This window comes from Cynara cardunculus (genome assembly GCF_001531365.2).
Source record: "Cynara cardunculus var. scolymus isolate 2C chromosome LG 12, CcrdV1, whole genome shotgun sequence".
Taxonomy (NCBI): Eukaryota; Viridiplantae; Streptophyta; class Magnoliopsida; order Asterales; family Asteraceae; genus Cynara; species Cynara cardunculus.
The window spans coordinates 1,420,833-1,434,795 of NC_037539.1; the positions used below are offsets into that span (position 1 = coordinate 1,420,833).

Consider the following 13,963-nt stretch of genomic DNA (forward strand, 5'->3'; position numbering starts at 1 on the left):
AGTATTTATATAATTATATAATATAACTTAATTAATATATATATATATATATATATATATTAAATAATAATAATAATTAAATATAAGGAAAACACAATTTCCAAACACTTAACACTCCCCTATATAAATCATCTAATCCATCAAATGTTCAGAAAAATCATTTATTATGCGTTTACTAGATCTTTACACTTGAATTAAGTAACTAACTGCTTTAGAATTAAGCAACCCAGCGAATCATGTGGCGGAACCTTAAAATAATTTATTATTAAATAAAACTAAATAATTTATATTTTAAGAACATATCCTGACTCATTCATCTCTTAATAGAAACTTAGTACCAAAATTAAGTTATCTGGTGGAATTAATTAGTATCATTAATTGTTTAATAAAATTAAATTAGCACATGATGTTGACATAACAATTGAATTTATGATGATTACGATTCTTGAGAAAATTAAAAGAATAATTAAAAAGCAACAAGTGATTTGCAATTGGTACAGCATATATACTATTTACTTTGTTTTGAATTTGCTTAAATGCAAAAACCTTTGATAGTCTAAGAAAGTGATTTTCTGTTAATTTCTTTTGACTATTGTTATGTTCTTTATAAGTACATCGATTAACTAAAAATAAAATTTAATTACTATATTGTTTTAAGATTTTTAATGGTAAAACACACGGATAGTGGTGCACTTGTTAAGGTTTTGGGAGACGTAGTGGAATTCTCATTTTCTCTAGTTTGAATAGTGAGGCGCTGTTAAAGTCTTTAAGCCCTTGTGGCGATGGAGGCTTACTTGCAACGATTCCAGACCATTGTGATCGTTCAGAAGATTAGTCGGTACATATAAAAGGACCGAAAAATGTACGTTTAAAAAAAGAATTTTAATGGTCTTGACCTTAAGGTTATGATTTTATATAATTGGGATTCCCCTAATTTCATATCTTACAAAATATGAAATGATTGGTTATTATCACTTGTCTTAAAAGTTGACATGGATGGATGGATGGATTCTTTTGGACAACAAAGATCATCACTTCCCCCAACTACTTATGTGAATGGAGCTCCTCCACACAAATTTTCAATCTCTTATCGTGTTATAGAACATACTATAACATAACAAAAACTTAATGGCTTCTGATTGATGCAAATTAGATTGGGTGAGGTGGGACCGAGTGGGACAAAGTTAAATTATTTTGTTCCCCCAAGACATATGGAGATAGGATAAGACTAGTAGATTACCAAACTATCTATGTCAAATTAAAATTTCAAAAGTCAAAACCTTCCACAATTCTTACAACCGCTTATCTCACTCTCAGCTGTTCGGTCCTTGAAAGAGAGTTTTTGGTAAAAATTTGAACCCCTCTACCAGTCTCCGTCAATGAATCAGCTTGAAATGCTTTCTCATATATGGTTCCTAGGGACGGTTTCCATGTGGGGTCGGTTGGATTTTATTGGTAATCAACCTTTTTTTCTCAAATTTTATACAACTATATATTGTTTATATTGTAAATTATGCAAGATATATATATTTTTTGTCTAACAATGAATTTTGTTTTTCCGCTGACAAATATCTTTCTATACAATTAACTTCTAATCCACACGTTCAAATATAGATCTTGCTTTGTCTTTATTATATACTATTTACTTAGATTAAACAAATACAAAATATATGAAATAAAATGACATATTAAAATTTATACTTGATTAAAATGATAGTTGTCTGCATTTGTATTAGAAATACATTAGAAAGCTCATAAATTAAAAACGCAAATCTACTACTAATTAGAAAACAATTGAGATATTTATGAACTAGTTTTTTGTTAGAGTAGATGGATGATTAAGATATAGTTTGCAAGAGTTATATCATTTGTATTTGAAACCTCCTCCTCTCTCTCTCTCTCTCTCTCTCTCTCTCACTATTTATATAGAAGCTTAATCATTTGAGAATTTAAAATTTGTGAGATCCGTGAGATTTTCTACCTTAAGGTTTTACTTTACATGATTTTTTCCGTCTAAGCATGGTATTTAATGTGTTGATTAATATATATTTGTTTCACATTGTGTTTGTTTCATATGTATTCGGTTCACAACGTGATACTTTTTTACGTTAATTTTTTTTTCACAAACATGTTAAAAAGGTTCATATTGTGAACCGAGTACATGTGAAACAAAATCATTTGTGAAACAAAAACATGTTACTCAATTATTTTAAATTCTAGTATTAGATGAAAAAAAATCATATTATATTATACATGATTCACAAGTTCTCAAGGTTATCACAATTTTATGTGTTCTCAAAATAAGATCCCTAGATGAAGGATCGTGTGAGAATAAGAGTTAAGGTGAAAAACTTAAAAAGAGATTTGGACGCTTAATCACGTTTAATCTCACCCTCACCCACGAATTACGCTTCCCAACGGCATTGATCCGATGCATCTCATTACAGTTGATCTTCAATTAGGATTGATTCAATGGTGGAAATCTTTTCTCACCATTCTCCCCATAAATTCCATTCTTATTTAAACCCAACCCAATCTTCTCACTCTCACTCTCACTCTCACTCTCACTCTCTCTCTCTATATATATATATAGCGACCGGGAGAGAACCTTGAAAAAAGAAAGAACCTAAGAACCCATCCAAATCATTGAATTGAGATGATCCAACGAATGTGATTAAAAAGTGGTTATAACCATGTTTCTTAAAAACTACAAATATTAAATCGAAAATCAAGGAAATACAAAAACAATTGGAATAAAAGATGAAGATAAAAAAACGATCATTTTATTATCTTTAATTTTACATCTATTTTGATATATTTTTTTAGGTGATTGTTTGTTCTTGTGTATATCTTTTGCTCGTATATACAGACACTAATTAATTGATATTTACTACTGGATTTGGATGATGCAGTACATGAATTCGTCAATGGATGATGATCAAAAGCCGCGGCCACCACCACCAAGTCTAAAACATGAGTTGGAAAAATATCCAATCTCATCAACTTTTCCGGCAGGCAGGCTACAACTCAGCGGCAATGGAGATCATAATATCCCGATAGAGAGCCTGACACTTGGACGTAAAGCAGCAATTAGCAAGAGCTCGGGAAATCCCATGCCTCCAATCCCCCCCATACCCCCATCTATGAAAATGGCGAAACTCAATCTAAGCGCCGCAGATGATCATCAACCACCATTACCCTTAACGCTAAACCTCTCGACCTCAACATCTTCTGACCAACAATCATCATCATCGTCATCGTCAACTGCAAGACACACGCTGACCAATTTTCAAGAAATATCGGGTAACTTTAATAGCAGCAATGGGGATAGCATTATTAGTGTTGCATGAACATATATATATATATATATATATATATATATATATATGATTATGATTAAAATGTTATAATGATGAATAACTTGGGAGTGTGTTGATTTGTATTTGTAAATTAAGGGGAGGGAGGGAGGGAGGGAGGGAGGGATTTATTTTAGTATAAATTAAGTTTGGATTAGTTTAGGAATGGGATGTTAATTTATTAAAAGATTACTTAGCAGGGGGTCGTTATATATTTGAAAGATTCGCATGCTTTATCGTTTCTTGTTTTTGACATGGTTTATATATATATATATATATATATATATATATATATATATATGTGTGTGTATATGTATGTATGTATATGTGTTATATATATATATATATATATATGTGTGTGTGTGTGTATATGTATGTATGTATATGTGTTGTGAAATGAAAGATGCCTTTTTCTTAGAGGCTTCCAATGGACTGGAAGGCTGGAGTGCTCCAATCATCCAGTAAAATGGCAAAAATTCATGCAGGCCAAGTTTTTGAAACTGCATATTTGCAATGTTTGATTGTCAACAGCAATTATATGTTCCCACTGCTAATTCAATTATTATATATATTTTATTCAAATTAATATACATAAAAATTATTCTTACCTATACTAATATATAACAATTATTATTTTATTAAAAAATGATTTTTTAATATTCATTTTTAACAATAATTTGGTATTTTTTTTAGTGTGGTTTGAATTGATAGATTTTTTTAATGTCAATGAACTATCAAACTTGATATTTTTCTAATGTCAAGATTAGAGATAATGTTACTCTTAATTTTCAGATTTTTCCTTTTTTTTTTATTAACCTGGATATCCAACCCGCTATGCGAGCCGACTAATCCCAGGGTGACCACCTACTTTGCAGATCGTCCGGAGTCATCGCATTTGAACCTTTGTGGCCACAAGGGGATTTTTATTTCTCCTTGGATTTGAACCTGAGACCTCCTGATACTTTTGATCTTTGAAGCCAAGCTCAAACCAATCAGGCACCACCCTTATGGTTGGATTTTTCTATTTTATCATCAGAAGTTAGAGGTATTGGACTTGGATTTTATAGGCCCAAGTGAAAGTTATAATAAAAAAAAGGGTAAAATGCACAAAATAACAATATATTTTCATAAATTTCTTTATTATAGCATTGAACTTTCAATTTTTCTTATTACAACAATGCACTTTCAAACTATTTTTTTATTAGGACATTATACTTTGAAATTTTTTATCCATTATAGCATTGGGTAAACTTTTGATTTAAATTTACCCATTATACCATGTTTTCATGCCACCTCATTGTCCACGTAGACTGTCCACATGTACTATAGTGATGTAACTTTCTTACTACATTATACTTTCAAAATTATTTTATTATAGTATCTACTAGTTCTTATTAAACACCGTATTTTTAATTTTGATATTTAGATATTTTACATGTTATTTAATAAATATATTAAATGAATTAAAAAATTCTAAATTATTCATTAATATACCAGTAACAATAAAACTAGTAAAACATAACTTATCTTTCTATTTTTTTTTAAATATGTGTTTTTTGAAAAAAGAAAATAAGAATTGAATCTTTTTTACCAAAAAAAATTATCTTTTAAAAAATATATTATATTTGTTCAAAAAACTTTTACTTGACGTATAAATATATTAAATCAATTAGATTTTCTTGAATTATTTATTAATATAACAATATAAAAAATTGTAGATCACAATTTATTTCGTTAATATTTTAAAGAAAACTTTAAAAAATATATATTTGTTTGAACAACATAAAATAAGAAGGATTACCTTTTTTACAAATAAAATATATTTCGAAAATAATGTTTCATATTTATTTAAGAAATATTTTACTCTAGAATATTTAATTTGCATGCAACTTAATAAGAAAAAGTCAAAAAAGATTAAATGTTTTTTTAGATCATAACAATGAAAAATGAAAATCACTAATAATAATTTGAAATAAGTTTTTATTTTTATTTTAGTTAAGTTATTAAAATGATGTGTCATCCACATTACCTCATTAAAGCTACACAAGCAAAAAAAAGTCAACGTGTTAACCGGTTTAAAAGATAACAAGTTACCCATTGCTATTATGGGTAGATTGTTTAAAGTACGATGTCTTAATAAAAAATAATTTGAAAGTACATTGTTATAATAAAGAAAAACAAAAGTATAATGCTATAATAAGAAATTTTATGAAAGTATGTGGCTATTTCATGCATTTAACTCATATAACAAATATAATATAATAAAACAAAATAGAAAAAAAGAAGGTAAAAGACGAAAATGGCCCTTGAGTTAATTGTGTTAACGATTTTCCGTTAGAGGACAGGACTCGTAGCGTGTGCTTTTGCATACCACAAGGACGGACGATATAATAAACACGTTGAGGGATCGTAATAGGAAAAACCAACAAACTACAAGGACCAAGAATGTAATTTACTCTTATAAAAATTATAATCTATACTACATTATAAAACATTTGACAAAAACTCTTAAAAACCATTTATTATACATGAAGTATTATTTATTGATGCATATTACTTAAAATTCAAAATTACAAATAAAGTGTGCGTAAGTACAACTTCATAAAGCTTTCATGTTTGAATTCGTGTAACTAATCGCAGATAAACATAATCAAATAACGGAAAAATATGTCATTTTAAATATAAAAAATCTAAAATATAATTAAGATAACCGTTTTACTTCTAACAGAATACTTAATTATTATCTTTATAAAAATTATATTATTAAATAAAAAATAAAAGAAGAATTAAAAAATACAAAAAAATAAGAAATTTTAAATAGTTAGTTTGGTATTAATATCAATATTGTTTTTTCAATTTTTATGATAATCTTCATATTTATATTTTATTTTAAAATAAAAACATTATCGTTTTCTACTAATCACAAAAAACTGTATTATAACATCGACTGAGTCAAAAGAAAAAAAAACATTAAAATCGAGATGTATCTCATTGTATTATACGGGTACGCTTCTAGTATTTTATAAGGTGTGAATTAACCCCCAACATCCGCCAATGCAACACATCCAACTCATCGAGAGAGAAAAAATTCCACTCGGATTACATAGACTTCAATCATTGGCTTTTTATAACTTTTTTTTTTTGGGTGTTATTACGATTCATGGTGTTTATATAATCATTTAAAATTAATATTCATGTCTTGATATGACTCTCTTTTATCTTTAACTTTTTTTATTTTATTTTTTATTTTTAGTATATAATACTTTCATACGATATAACTCGCAAACAGTTCAAGCAGTGGCGGATCCAAAAATTTTACCTAGTGGGGTCACCTTTAAGGTAGACTAAAGGCCCGCAAAGTCGTCCGACGTGTTTTTAACCTAATTACAACGTTTCGAGGGATTTTTAAAGTTTTTTGGTTGATTTCGAGGAATTTTTTTAGTGTTTTTGTTGATTTCGAATAACTTTTTCGATTTTTTGATTGATTTCAATAGATTTTTTGGTCTTTTTGGTTGATTTCAAGAGACTTTTTTGAAGTCGGCGATGATCGGTTAGATTTAACCCTTGTAATTTTGGTTTTTAAAGTCAAGAGATCAAAGATTAGCAGCGTATGTCTGTTAGTTTCTTTAAAAAAAATAAAAATTACCGATAACCTAAATACCACAAAATGGATTACCTTTTGGTACTTAGGGGCCGTTTATCAAATGCTTACGTGGGTAAGTATTTTTCAAGTTACATTACCTTACTGGGTGAATATGAGAAGTACCAAGAATCTTACCCGGTAAGAGCGAGACAACGACCGAGAGTCTTACCCGGTAAGTGAAGACAATGACTCTTACCACGGTTAACGCTTACCGGATAAATTGTTGCATATGATGCTATTTTTGTTGACTAAAATCTTACTCTGTAAGTAAAAGATGATATTGAATTTTACAGGTAAGTGCTTACCGAATGAGTATTTAGTAAACAACCCTTTAATCTTTAATTTGGTCTAAAACATGTCGAATATTTTTGAAATGAAAATCATATATCTCTTAAACGCAATAGTTTATCAATATATGTTCAAAGAGAAAACATCCATTAATGACGTATATATTTTTTTGAATTGGTAAGTGTATTTGCATTCTGAAGAATGGTTAAGAAAATCTTCAGTAACTTTAGGATTGTTTAATTGGTTTCTCATTAAGTCTTATATGAATAAAGTTGTCTGTATGGATTAATCTATTTGTATAGATTGTGAATGTTTTTGTTTGGATAGTTTTTTTAGATGGAAGGAGTGTGTTTTTTAATTGGGAGGAAAACTTAGGTTTTTGCATAAAACTCCCCTTATAAGTTTACTGATTACTATCACCTTCTATATCATTAAGTCACTGTCAAAAAAGCATATATAGTTGAACGAATAAAAGCTGCAAGTCTCATTAAATTCGTTAAGCTGATAACAACCGGGACATTTGGAACTCAAACTGTTGATACACAAACTAGATATTCGTTAAATAGCTCAATCACCTTTCTTTCATATTCCCAACCCAACAATGAAATCAATAATATTCATAAATTTAACTACTGATTTCATGAAAACCAGTAAACAAACACACTTCACCAGAAACCCGTCTTATCGAAGACGTGGCGGCAGTGGCGGCGGCGGTGGCGGCAGCACCAACCGAACAGAATCGTGTTGATTTCGTTCATGGAACCTCCTAATGTAATCTGAAACCTCAAGATTTGTGACTGAAGCCTTCAGCTCATCGCCTCTTCCAATTTCATGGTGGTCATTTCCCTGAATCTTGATGTTTCCGCCATCTAAACCGCCTAACTGGCGGCCATTTGGCGGTTTCTGGTGTTCGGGTTGTTTCTTAAGCTTTGTGAATGAAGCCTTCGGCTCATCTGCTATTCCACTTTCATGGTGGTCATTTCCCTGAATCTTGAAGCTTCCACCATCTAAACCACCCGACCGGCGGCTGTTTGGCAGTTTCTGGTGTTTCTCAGGTGGGTGATTCCTACGTGGTGTGGAATAAGAACTACTTGATCTAACATCATTTACTTGTAACGGGAACGAAGAGAATTTGAGCAACTTTTTCATCATTTGCATAAGCTTCTCACATGAAGATCTCTTCTTTTGACTAGAATCGATTGTCATGCTTGAAGTGAATCCGAGTGATACAAATGGAAACCACCAGGATGAGTATTTATATAACTTTGTGGTGGGAAATTTCGTATACGATAAGAAATAGATAAAAAATGGGAATTGTTCCGTGGGGTACATCATTTGCTTGAACGTAGACGGTATAAAAAAGTGATTTATTGCAGTTTGAAAAGTTGGGAGTCCTTTCGATTGTCGACTTGTTGAGAAATGAATGTGAAAGGGAAAGGAATAAACTTTCGAGAAACTACGGTTCTCGTGAACTAAGCCCTCTAGAATTTTTCAGTATTTATATAAGGATTTTGTCATATGTCTGTTGACACATCTGGTCGTAATTCAAACTCAAGAACTTCGATATTCCCAATTCAACTCTAAAGTTCTTTGGTATGCAGATGGGATGAGACAAGACTAAACTGGATTATGGAAGGCTTCAACGTTTTAATATGACATGAGTAATTTAGTAATTTACATTTTCCAGATTTCTGTTCCACCTATTTATTTAGGGGTTGTCTGGTTGGTTTTTTCATCAAGTCATGTATGAATAAAGTTGTCTGTGTGGATTAATCTGTATGTATAGATTAAGAAGACTTTATTTGAACGGGTTTTTTCATAGATAAAAGGAGCGTGATTTTTAATTGGGAGAGGCAGGTTTAGAAAAACTCGGCTTTCTGCATAAAGCTCCCTCCTAAAAGCTTATTGAATTAAGCCACTTTGTATATCATTAAGCCACTACCGAACAGTCATGTAATAGATAACCGAATAAACTATGAGGTCACATTAAGCTCATTAAGTTGCTAACAACCAGGCCCATAATCAAGTCTTGTCCTATTCTAGTCTAATGTAACGACAAACATAAAAGAACAAGTTCTTATACTGTATTGTACTGTACCAAAACATGCAGAGGAGTCAATTTCATTAGGATATTTGGACTCTTAACACATGATTCAAGCCAATGTTAATATAATTATATTCTTTCAAAAAGAAATATTATAATATGAGATTGATGATAAAGGAGGTAGAGTTTTTCCTAAAGTACAAAGGGAAAAAAAAAGAGAGAGTAAAGTACCTGATTCCTTCCATGAGTTGTCATCTTGACAAATAAAACAAGCGAAGTGGGATCAGAGGAGGGTAAGATATTCTTCTACTTCAAGAAGTAAAGAGATTGTTTCCATATAAGGTATTAGATATTTGGGGTTTAGGTGATGAATCAATGAAAACGGGCTTGGATAGAAATTGGATTGTGTACAGAACACTTTCTGTAAGTAATATTTCGACCCGGTAATTGTATGGGGTATCATGAAATTGACTGAGAGTAATCCAAATTCATACTCTAGATTTTAGGTAGGTAAACATAGAGATACTTTTCTTTTCTTACGTACAAACGAGACGAAAAATACTTTTTACAGTTGTGCAGTTGTTGGCCGTTACTGATGGTTACCGGATAATCATGAGAGCTCACCAAGCTCAAGCTGAAATCAGCTTCAGTGTCGGCCATTTGTACACATACTGCAGATATTGAAGCTGAAATAAGCTTTAGCGTCAGCTATTTGTACATACCACAAGGGGCGCGACTCCCTTGACCCCACCCCACCACACGGCAATCTTCAGCAATCCTGGGTTTAATTAAAGCTTATACAATTATGCACTTTGCACTTCCTAACTTGTTCTGTAGCTTAAGCAAAACCCCTTTAATCTCTTGCAAATCTCAGTTGCATTAAATGGGTGATGTCACCAACATGATGTCATTTAAGTTCAACATAAGTTCCAACTTTTCTGGTTCTGGTTCTTTTGGGTCTTTTGAAAAAGGAAGCAAAAGCTAAATGAAGTGAACACCTAACTTTGATTCTATTTTTACTCAAATATGTGTTTCATAATGTAGGGAGAGACTTTGGGCAAGATTCTTGATTACTACTTTTCTTGGTTTGGTTTTCACAATGGTCTCCCAGCACATTTCCTGTTGGTTTACCAAATGTCACATAGAGAATCAATAATGTTTCCTTAAAGTTGCATATCTAGATGTTAAATAAAACACCTGATGATAACAATTGTAGTATGCACCATAGTCCAATCAACATGTTGACTCAATAACCTTCAAATCTGGAAATTATGGGTAGCCCACAACTTTAAGCTTACAAGGAGCAGACAAATCTACTTTTTTATCCATGTTGTAACATCCACAGCCAACCCTACCAGATATTATCAGCTTTATCCATACTTGGATGCATGGTTTCAAAACTCGTTTAGAGGAATATAATGTCAACCCCATTTTCACCTTGAATTGGTCAAAATATACCGACTTTCTAGTTGCCTTGAGCTATTAACTAGACCAAAAAGGGGAATAACAACTCGTCCAAGTAAATTCTTCTTTTTTATCGATCAAAACCCCTTCCCAAACTGCACAAGCTTCTTCCAAAGTATACAACTATACATAGGTAAGAACTTCTTTCTAGCTATTTCCTTATAAGGCAATCTTTATTTCCCTCCCCAATCAATGTGGGATCTCATAATCCACCCGGACCACCCACCTCAAAGAGCCCAACATCCTTGTTGGCACCCCAACTGGTTCCCGGCTCTGATACATTTGCAACATCCCTGGCCAACCGTACCAAATATTGTTAGCTTTATCCACATTTGGACTCACGGTTTTAAAATGTGTCTAATAGAGGAGGTAATCCAGTCCCTTTGTTCCCCTCCCAAACCAATATGGGATCTCACACATGTGGGATGGGTTGTTACACATGTGTGTTCTTATTGGAAAGCAGACAATTTGGACAATGATTTACTGCTAGAAAAATCAAAGAACACACCAATCTAGATACAATTCAGGAAGCAACTCAATGAAATCAATACCAATATCATCTTTCAGTATGATAGTTTTTCTAATTTAAATCATGCTACAAACAATGAGATAAGATACCCAAAGATTATCAAGCACATTGGCAGTAAAACACAGAACAAGTAACATAAATCTTGTAGTTTAGAAAGTAGAATGTACCACTAGTCTCTATGGCGATGATCTTGTTTTGCGTATTTCACAGGAATGTCGTTGAAGTCTTCTGAAAACCCGTGTGCTTCCGCCAAGCTTTTCAAAGACTGATAAACGTTGAACATTGAAGGCCTTTCTTTAGGTCTAGAAATCACACAACTACAAGCGATCCTTAAAAACTGCATAATCTCATCATCGTGCCCTTTTCCTCTTAAGGATTTATCAATGGCATCCTTACTTCTTCCTGAACTTGTAAGCCGATGAACCCACTCCACCAGATGACCTTTATACCCTCCATCCTCTCCGTTATTTACTTCCAGTGGCTTCTGGCCTGTTACTAGTTCCAAAAGAACAACCCCAAAACCATAAACATCACCTTTCATCGAAGCAACCATGGTGCTTGAGTACTCAGGAGCCACATAACCAAACTCACCCAAATCACCATTCTCAAAGGAACTATTGTTGGAATCGCGAGTACCCACAAGCCTAGCTAGACCAAAATCGATGATTCTGGCCTCGAAATCATCATCCACAAGAACAACATTCGAGCTTATGGTTTGGTGAAGGTAAGGTGGTTCGCAGACATGGTGTAGCCAGGCTAACCCACTGGCTGCACCGATACCAACCCTGAGCCGAAAAGGCCAGTCCAAATTGATGCTAGTAGTGTTTCCATACAGGAGTGAATGTAAGCTACCATTTGGCATATGTTTATAGACCAAAAGCTTCTCATCTTCAACAACACAAAACCCTAACAATGGCACCAAATGGGGGTGTCTCAGTTGCCCTAATCTGTTCATCTCAGATCTAAACTGTTTCTCGTTGATTTTACATGCATTCAATCGTTTTATTGCTAGTACAGATCCATCCTGCAACATTGCTCGATAACAAACACCTGTTCTTGTGGTGATTTCGATATTGTTGTGGCTGAAATTGTTAGTAGCAGCCAAAATGTCGTTCAATTTGATTTTTACGATAGGTTTTTGAAACAGTGACACCTGAACAAGCTTGTAAGCTCTCAATCTATCAATCCAATTGCTCCGGTCCTCACCACTGCTGCCATCGCCGCCGTAACCGTTGTTTGTTTTCCGATCAGGTCTCAGAAAAAACCACCACCAGATCGCAAACCCAAGAAACAAAGACGCAGCGGCCCCTAGAACACCTGCAGCTATAATTATGGCTAGACTTTTGTTATTCAAACGCCCACATTTAGAATTAAGCGGCTCACCGCATAATCGATCGTTTCCAATGAAGGAATCAGATCCGAACCTCGATAAATCGTCTGGAATCGAACCGGAGAGATCGTTGATAGAAATATCTAGCTTCTTAAGCCTCTCAAGCTGGCCGATCTGGTAAGGAATGGCGCCGGAAAGACTGTTATCGGATAAAATAAGATTGTTTAAGAACTTGCAGTTCTGAATCTCCGGCGGAATGCTTCCAGATAAGGAGTTCCCGGAGAGATCTAGGGTTACTAAATACGGCAACCACGTACAGATTTGAGGTGGAATGGAACCGGAGATTGCGTTTTTAGACAGATCGAGAGACTGAAGAGAACGACAAAACTGTAGGGATTCCGGTAACGAGCCAGAGAGCGAGAAGTCAGGGAGTTGAAGAGAGATAAGCCGGTTTTCTTTCTCGTTCCAACACGAAACTCCGACGAGCTTGCATAATGAGGCGACGGAGTCGTTGCTGAATGACCATGTGCTGAGCTTACCTTTTGTATCCGTGAGTGAGGTTTTCAGACCTTGAAGGCACCGCATATCGTCTTCCATGGCGGAAACGCCGGTTAGGATGGTGGTGGTGGTGATGATGAATAGAAAAAAAGGATGTAATCTCATGGTAGGTGTTGCTGCTAGGGTTCGTTTTGAAGGTTGCAGAGAGGATAAAGGTGAAGCTATTGGCAGTGCCATAGATGTGATGGGAGTTTTGTTGGGATTTGGGAGGAGACAGATGACAGGGATGAGCTGTTTTGACTACTCACGTCGCTGTTTGACTGAATTCTTTTTTATAAGTCAAAGATTTTTCTTTTTCTTTTTTAAGGTTTTTTAGACCGCTATATAAACCGTCGTATAAATGTTTTGGTATAAAATGATTAAGTGATCAGAATGATTAAAAGCTCTTATAATATAGTGTAATATGAAATATAATTGTTTACAATGAAATTAGGATGTTGAAGGGTTAAAGGAAACTCAATATACAAAATCATTCAGAGGAATTTAAAAATATTAAGAGGCAGAATTTTTTTCCAAACAAGATTCACCTTTTAACGATTCAGAAATTGCCTCATAATGAAACTGTTAAGAGGTAAACAAACAACCATTTACTGTTAAAATCAGATTAAATCATACATTAAAAATGTAAAATTGATTTTTGTTATTATATATATGAGAAACAAATTACTGTGTATGAATCTATTTAGCAATATATAGAGGTGCATTTAGTCTACCCGTTTCCCTTTTCTTTTCTTCATTTAGGGGTTTTTAG

The 13,963-nt window shown here is 33.1% G+C and overlaps 2 protein-coding genes across 3 annotated transcripts in view; one reads left to right on the forward strand and one right to left on the reverse strand.

Moving 5' to 3' along the window:
* The window catches only part of LOC112523630 (transcription factor MYB1R1), a 5,358-nt gene extending 2,008 nt beyond the window's left edge, over positions 1-3,350 (forward strand). The window contains exon 3 of the mRNA XM_025133300.1: positions 2,913-3,350. Within this exon, the coding sequence (XP_024989068.1) occupies positions 2,913-3,350 (438 nt within the window). The remainder of the gene's footprint in view (positions 1-2,912) is intronic.
* Positions 3,351-9,415: 6,065 nt separating this feature from the next.
* LOC112523759 (probable inactive receptor kinase At1g27190) lies at positions 9,416-13,377 on the reverse strand. Of its 2 annotated transcripts, none has more exons than XM_025133437.1 (2): positions 11,492-13,377; positions 9,416-9,586 (listed from the first exon to the last, which is right to left on the reverse strand). In XM_025133437.1, exon 1 carries the CDS (start codon positions 13,315-13,317, stop codon positions 11,494-11,496), a length of 1,824 nt encoding a protein of 607 aa, XP_024989205.1. In that variant the 5' UTR covers positions 13,318-13,377; the 3' UTR covers positions 9,416-9,586; positions 11,492-11,493. The 2 variants fall into 2 exon arrangements, with proteins under 2 accessions (XP_024989205.1, XP_024989203.1); XM_025133435.1 differs by lacking the exon at positions 9,416-9,586 and adding an exon at positions 9,615-11,088.
* Between the last annotated feature and the right edge of the window lie 586 nt (positions 13,378-13,963).

Bases quoted from the DNA above. Each gene is read 5' to 3' on its own strand.
- LOC112523759 (XM_025133437.1), bottom strand. From the start codon at position 13,317: ATGAGATTACATCCTTTTTTTCTATTCATCATCACCACCACCACCATC.